This window comes from Podarcis pityusensis, assembly GCF_964106645.2.
Source record: "Podarcis pityusensis genome assembly, chromosome: 17".
Lineage (NCBI taxonomy): Eukaryota > Metazoa > Chordata > Lepidosauria > Squamata > Lacertidae > Podarcis > Podarcis pityusensis.
In genome coordinates, this window is record NC_138042.1 from 27,531,685 (window position 1) to 27,546,588 (window position 14,904).

Below are 14,904 nucleotides of genomic sequence, written 5' to 3' on the forward strand. Positions count from 1 at the left end.
TCAGCAAGACACTTTGTGATAGAAATGGGAAGTAGGGCCAGCTGAGGAGTTGCCAACAGTAGACATTTTGGCCTAGACATTTGCAAATTGCTTTGCAAAAATGTGTCTGTTAGGAGAAAACCAGGGCAAAATGCTGGTAAATTTTCAGGGTGTGTATGTGTGTGAATCTGTGGGATGTTACACATAGAAAGCAGTCAAGTACAACATTCCTAGAGTGGACATGAAAGGGGATGTTTGCTCCAGCCAGTCAGAACTTCCTGTGTCCTCCTGAGCTGGGACAAACTTCCTCTGCATGTGACTAGAGGGGGGCGTGACCTTGCCTGCTCAGGTAACAAAAAGGCAAGGCACACTTCCTTCTTTTGGACTTCTTTTGGACTCTCTTTTCCATCTTGCTTTTGTCATGTGAGCAGCAGTGACTGCCTGTCTGCAGTCACTGGGACTAACTCCCATATGGGGTAGTTCCATGTGTATATACTTTGTAACCTAAGTCTGCCTTCAGGGATCCATCTGTGAACTGAATGTGTGAGTAAACTTCTTTTATAATACTTTGCACAAGATTGTGTCATGTCTATTCTTTTTAAGGGGGAGAAAAGGGAATCCTATACTGGAAGCTTAAACATGCTTGCAACAAGTTAACTGTTGTGCGTTTAAAGGGGAATGTTAAAACTCTGCTAAGTTATAGAACTTGCTGGTGCAAGTTAGGAAGGATATTATAAAACAATATATCCTCTCCAGCCTCCTTGAACATTCCAACAGAATCATAGACTGGTGTGAAAATGTAGAGAACTAATATAGGAAAAATGAGAAAGCGAGAGAAACTGAAATTGTTAGATTTGCCCATCCCTACCACAAATGTTGTGCAAAAAAGCAGGGTGAAGGCACAATAAACAGGTCCCCTAGCCACAACCCCTGTGTTGTGGGAGGCATTTAGATGTTCCCTGGCCTGTGCTCTGCCCACAAGATTGTCATTTCATAATAAAACTTAAATTGATCAAGCAGCTAACACATGATTAGATGAAGCAGGCAAACAGCTCTGCCCAAGGAAAACAGCACCTTTCCCCCACAGAACAAGTTCAACTGTTTGGTTTAAAAAAAAAAATGTATGGGAAAGCAAAATCTAGAAATCAATTCACAGAATATTTCATCTGGGAATAAAGTGAAAATGCATTGTGTGTCTAAAAATGGGTTATAAGACCGCAGAGGTAGCAGTGAAAGCACAAAGATGGATATTTTGCCGTTTAAAAGGGTCATCACAATCAATATTTCACTTACAGATATGAGCAGGGTTGTGCCATTATTCTTTGCTGACACGTCCTTGTAGACCAGCCAAAAAATTCATTTAAAGAAGAAGAAGAAGAAAGATGCAAGGGGGAAACTGTTTGGAACCTTGCACTGGTTATTACAAATATCCAGGTTCCCATTGTAGCATGTAGCAAGGGAGAATATCCTCTTTGCCAATTCTTTCAGCCCAGAGAGATTTGCAGTGGAGCCAGCAGAAATGCAGAGAATAGGCTGAGGGGATTGTTATGAGGCTTAGGCGGCAGTCCTGTGCCCACTTACCTGGGTATAAGCCTCACTGAAATCAACGGGATTTATATCCAAGTAGACATGTATATGGGACGTGGGTAGCGCTGTGGTTTAAACCACAGAGCCTAGGACTTGCCGATCAGAAGGTCAGCGGTTCGAATCCCCATGACGGGGTGAGCTCCCATTGCTCGGTCCCTGCTCCTGCCAACCTAGCAGTTTGAAAGCACATCAAAGTGCAAGTAGATACAGTGGTACCTCGCAAGACGAATGCCTCACAAGACAAAAAACTCGCTAGACGAAAGGGTTTTTTGTTTTTGGAGCTGCTTTGCAAGACGATTTTCCCTATGGGCTTGCTTTGCAAGACAGAAACGTCTTGCAAGTTTGTTTCCTTTTTCTTAACACCGTTAATACAGTTACGACTTGACTTCGAGGAGCAACTCATAGAACGCGGTGTGGTAGCCTTTTTTGAGGTTTTTAAAGACTTTGGTGATTTTTGAAGCTTTTCCAAAACTTTCCCGACACCGTGCTTCGCAAGACGAAAAAAAATCGCAAGACAACAAAACTCGCGGAACGAATTAATTTCGTCTTGCGAGGCACCACTGTAAATAGGTACCGCTCTGGCGGGAAGGTAAACGGCGTTTCCGTGCACTGCTCTGGTTCGCCAGAAGCGGCTTAGTCATGCTAGCCACATGACCTGGAAGCTGTAAGCCAGCTCCCATGGCCAATAAAGCGAGATGAGCGCAGCAACCCCAGAGTCGGCCACGACTGGACCTAATGGGCAGGGGTCCCTTTACCTTTACACATGTATAAGGTTGCTCAGTTAGCTTTCAAAAAGGTGCTTGACCTTTTGCCTATTCATATGAATGTCTGATAGGTGTTAATGCAGGAGAGAAAAGAGAAGAGTGGAATTTGTAATGAAAACGAACATTCTGGCCTACCTTGAATGTTGACATTTGTATTACTCACCGGCTTTAACAGTGCAATTCTAGACATGTTTACTTAGAAGTAAGCCCCACAGAGTTCAGTGGGACCTACCCACAGGTAAGGGGGTACAGGATTGCAACCTAAGCAACTTGTGAGAAAATACCCATATTCTTCTCTCTATCTTTCCCCCCCTCTTTTTGATAATCATAGAAGTTTAAGGAAGCTTTTAATGTTTGATGCATTAATGTATTTTAACAGGCCAGGCCTGTTAAGCACCTCTTTGCATGACGAAAGGATACAGGTGCTGGGTTGCCACAGAGAAGACTAACTGGAGATGATTCCAGGAGGCAGGCTAAAGCGAGCAGCGATTCAGCTAGACTGGTAAAGAAAAAGCATTTTATATGTGTTGTATATGCAATATGGCACTGCGACATCAGGAGGCGCTGTGGAGTCCCGTCTTTCCCAACTGGATTTCCCTGTGTGAGTTTACAATGAGTTTAATTGAAACACTTCATTGATGTGTCAAGATCCAGTCCAGGTCTGTTCTCTCTCCCCTGACCAGAGGTGAGGTCCATGGTGAGTGCAAGAGAACAACTCTTTGGGACCACTCTTGTCTGGGAAGAGACATAGAGGCTTAGCTTGCTGTCTGTGCTGAATCTAAAGCTATGGTGGCCCCTCTGCCTAGTTTAGATTTGTGCCTTTCTGTATGCTTTTCTCTGTATTTCTGTATTCTTTTGCTTTTCAGTTAACAAAAGCTGCACCATGATCAGCAGGCAAGAAGAGCACTTAACCCTCGCCCCATCAACAGTTCAGGTATGCATACCAGTGTAAAGGGGGTGCTTGTGCAGATTCAATTAGGCTGACCAGAGCCATCTGGAAGATGATTTAAGAAGACACCTTGATATGACAAGGGGATAACTCCAAATATGGGATGTCCAGTTGGAAAGCTAGGTAAAGAGACACGAGCTGTTCACGTGTTGCTGTAACCCATAATATTGCAGAAATGATAGGGCATGAGGGCTTCATGCATTCAGAATACTATACAGATGCCTTGATTTTTTGTATTTGCTGCCCAGCTTTTGGAATTATCCACTGGGGCCACCTTTGTTCTGACTGCAGTAAGCAATAAAGCTGATCTTTCCACGACTCTGCTGTCTTTATTTTGGCTAAAGAGGACCAGCCTCTTTCCAGACCCCCTTTGTAGGCTTTGCCCTTAGAAACCTAGTGGGGAGACCAAGATCCACTGGAGTGTTAATGCTGTGAGCCCTTCCATCTTATACTCAGCCTAAATACAGTAGTACCTCGGGTTAAGAACTAAATTCGTTCTGGAGGTCCGTTCTTAACCTGAAACTGTTCTTAACCTGAGGTACCACTTCAGCTAATGGGGCCTCCTGTTGCCACTGCACTGCTGGCACATGATTTCTGTTCTCATCCTGAAGCAAAGTTCTTAACCCAGGGTACTATTTCTGGGTTAGCGGAGTCTGTAACCTGAAGCATCTGTAACCTGAAGCGTCTGTAACCCGAGGTACCACTGTATATGTGCAAATAGAACCATACATCACCAAGGCACCACCGTCTCTAGTGACCTTTCTTGTAAGGAAATCAAACCTGAGGTATGCACTGGAATGCTTGAAATCTCTCATCACGTGGAGCAGGCTTCCTCAACCTCGGCCATCCAGATGTTTTTGGCCTCCAACTCCCATGACCCCTAGCTAGCAGGACCAGTGGTCAGGGATGATTGGAACTGTAGTCTCAAAACATCTGGAGGGCTGAGTTTGAGGAAGTCTAGCCTGGAGACTGGGGAGCATATAACAAAGGTAAACAAGCCAATCCTAACATTTCCTTAAAAGGATTTACTGCTGAGACTAGACAATACATTTACCATATGATCATCTCTCTCTCTCTCTCTCTCTCTCTCTCTCTCTCTCTCTCTCACACACACACACACACACACACACACATCTATACCTATCTATCTATCTATCTATCTATCTATCTATCTGAATAGTATTGCAGATTCAAGTGGTAACAAGAATAGCACTATCACACAAGTGTGTGTGTTGTGTAACTGTGACTCTTCCATCTTATTTCCTCCTTTGCTAGGCCTCTGGGAACTGGACATGCACACACAGCTTTCGCTTGGCAAGTGTAAAGAAGGATGCAGCCTTGAGCTCGACAGATAAACTCAATATCCTGCCTTTAGCCAGCACAGATATCTCAGATGTAAGCGACGGTTATCTAATCTGCAGAAGGATTTTTCAGCTAGGGCTATCTTCTGCCTTAACAGTTCACATCTCCTCTAGTATAAACTTAACATTTTGTTGTTGTTACATAGAATTACAGAATCGTTGAATTGTAGTGTTGCAAGGAACCATGAGGACCATCTAGTCTACCCCCTGCAATGCAGGAATATTTCACCCAACGTGAGGCTCAAACCCACAACCCGGAGATTAAGAGACTCATGCTCTACCGACTCAGCAAGGCTGGGAGAATATTTGAAGCCACTTCACCTTATGTTCCAGGGCCCATGTTCAATGGCCAAGATCTTCTGTTCTAAAAGGCTCATCACTTAGCAGCCTTGGCCAGTATATAATTCTAGGCTAAATGGATCAATGGTGTGACTCAGTAGAAACTCCCAAAACAGCTAATTTTTTGATGAGCCAATATATTGTGTTGGTACTTTATAAACAGTAGAAGAAAAAACACCATTCATGCTAGTTCAGTTTACAGTGGTACCTCGGGTTACATATGCTTCAGGTTACATACGCTTCAGGTTACACACTCCGCTAACCTAGAAATAGTGCTTCAGGTTAAGAACTTTGCTTCAGGATGAGAACAGAAATCGTGCTCTCGCGGCGCGGCGGCAGCAGGAGGCCCCATTAGCTAAAGTAGTGCTTCAGGTTAAGAACAGTTTCAGGTTAAGTATGGACCTCTGGAACAAATTAAGTACTTAACCCGAGGTACCACTGTATTCTCTTTCTGCTGCCCGTGCAGAAGGACAAGATTTCACTTCTGAGATTAGAAAAAAAGTTGTCCATATAGTTTCCAACTGATGCTTTGTAACTGAAGAGCTCAGCGGGGAGGTGTTTTTTGTCAGGATACTGACTGGGGAGGGGAGGGTGAAGCCTCCCCCACCCCCGGTGTGTTGCTGCCCTGATGAAAATTGGTATTAAGTTTTTTAAAAACCCTGATATAGTTGTTAACAAAGCATTTAGCAGCACATGTAGTTTGATGCTCTATGGCAGAGGTGTCTAATCTGTGGTCCTCAAGGACTTGTTGGGACTACAACTCCCACCATCCCTGATTTTTAACCAGGCTGGCTGGAACTCCAGCATCATCTTGGAGCCACCTCTGCTGTACAGACCAAAAGGATTCTGAAATCCTCCAGAATCAAAGATCACAATTCGTGTAATTATGGTTACATTTAAAAAATACATGGAGGGCTGCAAAGCATGATTCTTAAGCAAGCAAACAAGCAAGCAAGCAAGCAAGCAAAATGCATACAATCCTTTACTTAAATTTAGAAACACAAAGATTTCTTTTCAGCATTCCTAATAGGCAATTTTGTGCAATGCCTCAAAGGCTCAACTAGATGTCTCTCTTCCAGTACGGATTAACTTCAGCTTTTGAGTGTCATTACACATTTACTCCATTGTGGTTTAACTTTTAATTCAATAGGAGTCTTCTAAATAAATGCCATTACATTTTTTTTCACTGCAGGAGTTGCCAAGAAGTGTTGTCTCCCCCCCCCCCCCCCATTTAAACAACAACAACTTGACAGACTTTTCTTTCTGACCTTTTAGCTCCTTACCGGGGAGAAAAAGGAAGAAGAAAATTATATCCTTTTTGCATTTCGCAGGCCAGCTTTTTCCTGGCAAAGGTACTGTTTCCTCTGTAAGTACCTTGATGCTAATGGATGGCAATTGCCTGTTGTTCCTTTTAATACAATTTCATCCAAGAGGACAATATTCCAGAATATGTAAAGGACCAAGAGGTCAGAGATTATAGAGTTTGCTGGGTGCAGGTGTGCTGCCTTGAAAACTGGCATCCCCCCAATAACATTTAATTTTGGATGACACTGTTGTTGGAGAATGTGGAGTGCATCTCGCTTTCAAGAAACATCTCGAGATCAGCAGGTTGTCGGCATTAACTTGCTCTGCTTAAAGCCTACTGATTTCTACACGGCTGCTGCCATGAGTGCTGGAGGGAAGACCGCTCACTGCTGCAAGGCCCATTTCTACCTGGCCTAGGGGGCAGGGCCCACACTTACCCTGAACAGCTAAAAGAGGCTCCTGGGAGGCCACTCGGACATTGCCGGAACAACTCTTGGGTTGGGGCAACTGGCTAAAATGCTTAAAACGGTTCTAATTTTGGTTCCTCTGTTTCATTTTTGTTGGGTTGGTGTTGGTTAGCTATTTAGTTGGGGTTGGTAGTTACTTTAATTTGGGTATAACTGTAAATTGTTTACTATTATTATTATTGTTATTGATTTTTATTGATTTATTGGTTTGTTTGTTGCTTGTATAGGATATCTTGTTTTTTAATGTTTGATGTTTTGTTGTGTTTTATATGTTGTAAGCCGGCCAGAGTGGCTGGGGAAACCCAGCCAGATGGGCGGGATATAAAATAATAATAATAATAATAATAATAATAATAATAATAATAATAATAAATTTATTATTACCCCATCTATTTTTCTGTGCTCTACAACATCCAGAGCTGGGGAACCACTGGCTCTCTAAATGTTGTTGGGCTCCAACTCCCATATAATCCAGCTAGCATAACTGCTAGTCAGGGATGTATTGGGGCATGTGCAAAGTGCCCATTCAACATGCCAGCGGAGTGTGGCAATGGAACAGAAAAACACCAGACAGTTCCAGGTAGGGTCAGTCCCTTTACTGATAATATAATGCAGCCTCACAGCTTATAGGTTGCATGCAGTTGTAATATACAGTGCTTCCAGCAGTACGCAGGCTGGATCTAGACACATCCAAAAAATGTTTCAGAAAAACGTATTGTAAACCTCATCATGGGAAATCACATTGCTGAAAGACAGAACATCACAGCGCCATCTGGTGTCATGGCATTATAACGCATTTAAAATGCCTTTTCTTTTTCCACAGTCTCATTGCAGTGTTCCAAGACAGACTAGGCTCTGGCCAAGGCAGTGGTAGAGCATATGCCCGCACTGCCCAGGGCAGGCGCACTCCCGAGGGGTGCGGGGCACAGAGGTTGCCCTCCCAAGCGCGGGATAGCTACTCGGGTGTATGGAGCAGTGCACATGCCCTGCAGCCAGGGGTGGAGCGAACCACGGATGGCGTACATTTGGCACGCAGCCCGCCTGCAACTCCCAAGCTTCCGCCAGCTGTCAAAACAAAGGGGGAAGGGGGGAATGCTGCTGGCAAAGTGGTGCAGCTCCTCCCTTCCCCTGACGACTCGGGGTAGGCTTGGGAGTCGCGGGCAGGCAGTGTTTCCAAATGTCACCCCCCTCAGCGAAAGCACCCGGGGCAGACCGCTCCCCCCGCCCCTTCCTCTGCCCCTGGGCCAAGGGCAAGGGTCAAGAGCAAATTTGCTTCAAACACAAGTGTATTTATACTTTAGATTGTGCTGACTCACTCTCAGATGCTTGCTTAACCAATTGCTGCTGCAGGACAAACACACTTCAAAATTAACCAAAACACCTAACTCAACCCTTCCTTGTCCTTTCTCTCTGCATGCGTCAACCCATATACATTAAACAGATGATGGGAGTTGGAGTGCAGCACCCTCTGCGGGGCCACAGGTTCCCCTCTCTTGCAACATAGAATCCAGTTTTGCAAGTTCACAAGCTGCGTATCTCTCAGCCTTAGAGATGAATCCTGAAGTTCCCTTCCCTTTTAAGGTGCCATTCCATCCAAAGGCAGCAGCGATTGTTCTCATGGTTCTCGCCACACATCACCATAATCCCCAAACTGTAAAATTGCTACGTTTGTATTAGCAGAGGGCGTTATTTTCCTGGTTTTTTTCACCCCTTCTCTTTCACCCCACTGTCCCTTGCATTAACAGCGCTGGTTACAGTGATTTGTCCTACTTTTCGCCATGCTGAAGCACAATTATTCACTTTAGCATATGGCTTTGGATTAATGGAAGCAGCTACATTTTGCCATGGTAACTAATATGGCTGTAGCTCAGCAGCAGAGTGCACAGACGGCAAGCGAGAGGTCTCATGTTCAACGTGACATCTCCAAGTAGGGCTGGAAAGGCTCCAGCCAAAACTCTGGAGAGCCACCACCACTCAGCATTGCCAATGAGCTGACTTTGCACAGGCCTGATGACTATTCGGCTGTGATAATGCAGAAGTGGGATTTTCCATTGCATTATGGAACTCATTCCCTGAAATATGAGAGGCCCCAGTTTTTGAAGATGGAAGAAGTGCCTATTCACCTAAACAAGTGTTCCCCAAATTTGGGTCTCCAGCTGTTTTTGGACTACAGTTCCCATTATCCCTGACCGCTGGTCCTGATAGCTAGGGATGATGGGAGCTGCAGTCCAAAAACAGCTAGAGAGACCCAAGTTTGGGAAACACTGGCCTAGAAATTTCTAAGGTTTCTCATCTCGAATCGCCTGTTTTCAATTGCTCTACAGTGGTACCTCGGGTTAAGAACTTAATTCGTTCTGGAGGTCTGTTCTTAACCTGAAGCACCACTTTAGCTAATGGGGCCTCCCGCTGCCACTGCGCTGCCATTGCGCAATTTCTGTTCTCATCCTGAAGCAAAGTTCTTAACCTGAGGTACAATTTCTGGTTTTCTGGGTTAGCGGAGTCTGTAACCTGAAGCTTCTGTAACCCGAGGTACCACTGTATTGTCTTAATGCTGCTACTTTAATGTGCATCTTAATAGTGGATGCTTATATTTCAACGTTTGCACAACTTCTTATACTTTGTCGACCATGTGGCTGCTTTGCTTACACAAACCCCACAGCAGCATGGGTTCACAGCCACTGAAAAGTGTCACCCAGACCACTGTGTGGCTGCGTGTTGAAAAGAATCAGTAGAGTAAATCTTTGGCATTTGACTGGCTTACATTGGTCCTCTGTATTCATCCTGCTGCAGCTTCCAAAACCACCTGGGTGTGTCAGGGATTGGCTGGATGAGGAGGAGTGGTGGAAGCTGCCTGACCCAGAGCCCCCTCAGGGAAAGCACAGAGGGAGAGAATTTGGATCCTGGCTCCTGGTGGTGAGAAACTGGCCACACCCCAGAGGAGGGGAGGAGCTGGGAGGTAATGGAGGCTGAAAGCTTGAAGGATGACAAAGAGGAAACAGGTAGGTGCCCCAGTACAGGACAGGGACAGGAATCAGACTTGGCAGCTCCACCACAGAGCCACCTGGACAGATTCTGTGCTGACAGCCTGCAAGTCCCTGCTCCCCACCCCACTCCCAGAACAAGGCGTCTATTGCATGTTACTGAGCAGAGCCAGGCAGAAACAAAGAGGGTCCCTTGGGGCTCACCATCGACAGAGGGAGGGACCTGACACAGAGGGCTAAGGAGTGAAGGGGGAGCTACAAGCCAGTCCAGGCAACTGCTTCATTAATACAGGAGCAACCCTTAGAAGTCTCCTTGTGTTCTCTGTTCTGCTTCCTTTATAAATAAACTAACTCGGTGTTTCACTGACTTTCTCTGATCTGCAAACGACCTGTTCTCCTTGTCGACTCCATGACAATGTGTCAATTCACCGTACATCATACAGTGGTACCTCGGTTTAAGAACAGCCCTGTTTATGAACTATTCGGTTTACAAACTCCGCAAAGCCGGAAGTAGTGTCCTGGTTTGCGAACTTTACCTCGGTCTAAGAACGGAAGCCAAACATGGAAGGGCACTGGCGGCGGGAGGCCTCATTAGGGAAAGTGCACCTCGGTTTAAGAACGGTTTCGGTTTAAGAACGGACTTCCGGAACAGATTAAGTTTGTAAACTGAGGTACCACTGTATTAGCATTTTACCAAAGTCCTGCTCAGAGGCTTGTCGTATTATTTCTCTCTCCACCAGTTCTAATAGTCATTGTTATTCAGACCTCCAAAAACAAATACAAAGGACAGGAGCCCACCTACACGAACAGCTACCTCTATTCACTTTGTTTTGCTCCCTTGACACCTTTTTAAAAACCCCCTGTAATTTCTGTATTTTTTGTTTGGTTTGATTCTTTAATTCTCAAGAAGCACACATGGTTTGCTTTTCGCCCAGGGCAGCGAGAGCAATTGCTGCCCATTTCTGGTCAGTACTTAGAGGGAGCCACCATTGAACCTTGGTGTATCGAGGTTTGGGATTTAGCAATACTGGAAAAGCTGATTCAAGAAGGCCTGATTGCTTAAGGGGCAAATTCAACATGACAAGGTTTCACAATACATGGTTTTCTTTTATTAAATTTCCAACAGGACACAAGGAGTTCAGAAAAAGTTCCTTTGCAGTACACATTTCTGTGGAATGAACATGTATTGTTGCTCTGGTGGATACCTTGACAGGTTAACAGAACATCTATACAAGAAACATTTGGCCTGGGGGTAAAAGCCAGGAGAAATATAATTATTAGATGGTTGCGTCTCTCCCCACTTTACTTTGTATTATTTTATTTCCTTCTAAGGAATAGGAAAATCTTTTTTTAAAAGAAAGAAACACAACACACGATCACATTGCAGCCACCTTTGCATGCTACTCCCACACACTTCTTGGAATAACTCTGCAAACAGCACTCTTTATATCAACCAGAGGCTTAGGAAGCCACTCAGAAGCCTGGGGCGGTGCGCCCAGGGGTGGGTGGGGTGAGCTGCCCATAGGGGCAGGGTGAGGGTGGGGCGAGCTGCCCATAGGGGTGGGGTGCACTGTGGGGTCTCTGGAGTCTGCCTGCCTCCTCCTACTCAGCTGCCCTACAGCTGGGGGGGAGACAGTGGGCGGACCGTTTGGGCAGCGTGGAGCCTGCGCATGTCCAAGTCCCTGCATCTCTGTCGGGATTCACAGAATGCTGTGTAAGATAGCAAGTCTGCAGGGTTGAGTTTGCTAGCTGATGCAACTGGCTGATGCAATCAGCCTGGAATACTTTCTATGGAAGTGCTGGGTCAGAATGAATCAGCAGTAATGTGCTGACAGTTGATTGGCTGTCCTCGGTTTAAAAGGGAAACCTGTCCAGCAGTAAAGGTGTGGTGTAGAGGCGTGTGGTCAGAGAGAGTTAGAGGTCTTCCTATTTGCCTTAAGGTGCAGCCAGGTACTCCGTTTGACTGTATGAACTGCTCGTGTATTATAGCCTGTAGATATTTGTATATATAGCTCACAATAAATACACTGCACTGAAGAACCTGGAACTCTGAGCATTTCTGCTAAAGCGCCACGGAGAATTCTCAACAGTCTCTCCCAGGAGAGACATGTGGCTCGGGCGCGTTGCAGGCCCTGCGGTGAGTGCTGTCCGGCATTTTGTCACCCACTTCAGTGGTGACACCCGGGGCGGACCGCACCCACCACACACCCCTTCCTCCACCCCTGACACCAACACCAATCATCTTTTAATCCCCCCCCCCTTGCTGCACGCCATGTACTGAGTATGTGTGCGTACATGTAAGTAAGCATCTGAGCCTAGAGAAAAACGAGGCTGCTGTCGGTTGGGTAACTACGAAACGTCTCTTACCTCCGTCACAGCAAAGCTTCTTTTCCCACACGGTACAACCTTGTACCACTTGTCATGCAAGACATCCATGAAGCCGTGGGACTTATACTGGCTTATCAGTTCAGAAATATTTGAGGTTAGTGGAGAGTTTGGAGGAAGGCCAATACCATACCCTATGGAAAGACAAAATGCAGTGCAATTAGAGAGGCACAAACTTGGAAGACATCTCATGAGGTCACCCTGTCCATTGTTTTGCCATGATGACCAAAATAATAATACCCACATTTTCCTGAGTACTCTTCAGCTTGCTTACGTATTCCGTGAACAGTGGATGTTGCCAGCTGGATGTCCAAACTGAATTAGGACTAATCCAATTTAAAATTCAGTGTCTATCCAAGGGTCTCCTGAGAACAATTGATTGACTGCACAGCTGAATGTGGGTTGCTGTTTTTCTTATAACGAAGCAAAGCTTCCTCTCCCTCCCCCAGATCATTAATTAAGGCTTTATTTGTCTATTAGTATCTTCATTTTGGCAATAAAAGTCCAATAACAGATGCTGGTTAGCCAATCATCATACCTTCAAAATGTCAACAAATTTGCTTCTCCCACTTTCTCACACCAGCTGTGGGGGGAGGGGGGAAAGCATAACTTATTTGTCCTTCCTGATCCACTCCAAACAGATAATATGCAAGGGATATTAACCCTAACGCTAACCTACCCTGTAGAATGAAGGTAAAGTACCCCCCCCCCCCCGTGTTCCATGGAATAAAGTGTTCAATATAAATGTTAACAAATATATGCATATGTATTTACTCAGTTCCCTGGAAAGCCATAATAATAATAATAATAATAATAATAATAATAATAATAATAATTTATTTATTATTTATACCCCACCCATCTGGTGGGTTTCCCCAGCCACTCTGGGCGGCTTCCAATAAAACACTAAAATACAATAACCTATTAAACATTAAAAGCTTCCCTAAACATGTGGTCCTTGGGATATAGTTTCCTGACTGGCGAACAATCAACAAAATTCTATACCTCCCCCATCGTGGACCCCCAGTTTTAAACACACTGTAATTCTATTATGTGAAATAGGTCACTTGAAGATGAAATGTCTCCACTATTGTATGAGGGATTTCCACCCTCATTTGCTTTGTTCAATTTTGTTGTTCCTTGTCAACTGGCCAAAATCAAGGATCTCTCTGTGAGCCACAATAATAAGTGATAGCTATTGGCAAATGTGGAGGCTTTTCAAGGTCACATAAGTAATAATGAGGTAACCCAAACGGGGAGCTCATCAGAACCGCAAGATTGAAGCTATTTCCACCAGAGCAGTCGCAATCTCCTCTAGTACTACTTCAGATTGTGTTGTGATTTGCAGACAATACATCTGTTATTGTGCACAAATGTGAATGTGTGTGTGCATGTACACCCACACACCATGTGGATTCTTTGTCCCCCATCTCCCCCGTGTATACACATAAGTTCATTTGTCTCTTCATCTACTGACAAGCTGGATACAGAGAAGGAAAATGCTGTCATAATGACTGATGGGGGTGTTTGCAGAGGGTTCGTATAATGCAGGGGTGGCCAACTCCCAAGAGACTGCGATCTACTCAGAGAGTTAAAAACTGACAGTGATCAACCCCATTTTTGGGGGTTCAGGTCAAAATTGTTGAGCTTCTTTTTTTTTTTTAGGAAGGAAAGCCCTGTTTGGGGGGTTTAGGTTAATGTTGTTGAGCTTTTTTTAGAGGAGTCCGGATTGTTGAGCTTCTTTGGGGGGAGCCAGTGATCTGCCTCTGATCTACCACAGATGTCCAGTGATCTACCGGTAGATCACGATCTACCTGTTGGACGTGCCTGGTATAATGCATAGCAAACCTCTGGTTCCTTTGCATCTAGAGACATTTTGAACCTCGGATCCCAGTCAGCATGGGTTGGGTTCCCCCCACTCCATCACAGCCCCAAAGTGTAGCACTTTACTTTCCCCTCAGATGGAAATGATAACTGTTCACAAATCTTGGAACAGAGGCAACGGCTTGGAATGGAAGCTTGACCAGCTCCTTCTCTCGTCAGAAACCAGCCATTGTGAATCATGGCTACTTCCATCCTCTCAGCCCCAATGTGGATTCTATTCCTTGGTCACACTAAAGTGTGACAGAGTGCTGGGAACTAATGCAATGCACTCTACGTGGGACTACCTTTGAAGGTGACCCAGAAACTACAACTAATCCAGAATGCGGCAGCTAGACTAGTGACTGGGAGTGGCCAGCAAGACCACATAACACCGGTCCTGAAAGACCTACATTGGCACCCAGTACATTTCCAGGCACAATTCAAAGTGTGGGTGCTGACCTTTAAAGCCCTAAACAGCATCGGCCCAGTATACCTTGTTGTAAACAAAAATCTGCCCTTTTTTCCTTTATGGGGTATCCAAGAGCCCATATAGAGTCCTTACGTAGGTTCCCTATTGGTAGGAGAAAATAACAGAGGCCAACCAGAGAATACTGAGAAGCAAAGCAGCTAGTAAGCCTGATCTTTATTGATCTGTTGCAACAGGGTCCTCACTCACCACACGCCGGAGGGAGGAGGAAGCCAGAACAATGGTGCACAAGGCAAAGGAGCGTCTCCACTCCTATCGTTCAGCCTGGACACTGAGGTCCAGCTCTGAGGGCCTTCTGCCGGTTCCCTCACTGCGAGAAGTGAGGTTATAGGGAACCAGGTAGAGGGCCTTCTTGGAAGTGGCCCCCGCCCTGTGGAACGCCCTCCCATCAGATGTGAAGGAAATAAGCAACTATCTGACTTTTAGAAGACAGCTGA

At 45.3% G+C, this 14,904-nt stretch overlaps 1 protein-coding gene across 1 annotated transcript in view; it reads right to left on the reverse strand.

Moving 5' to 3' along the window:
• GRIN3A (glutamate ionotropic receptor NMDA type subunit 3A) overlaps positions 1-14,904 on the reverse strand; it is a 105,574-nt gene that overhangs the window by 10,427 nt on the left and 80,243 nt on the right. The window contains 1 exon segment of the mRNA XM_080986699.1: positions 12,100-12,251. Coding sequence (XP_080842825.1) covers positions 12,100-12,251 — 152 coding nt within the window.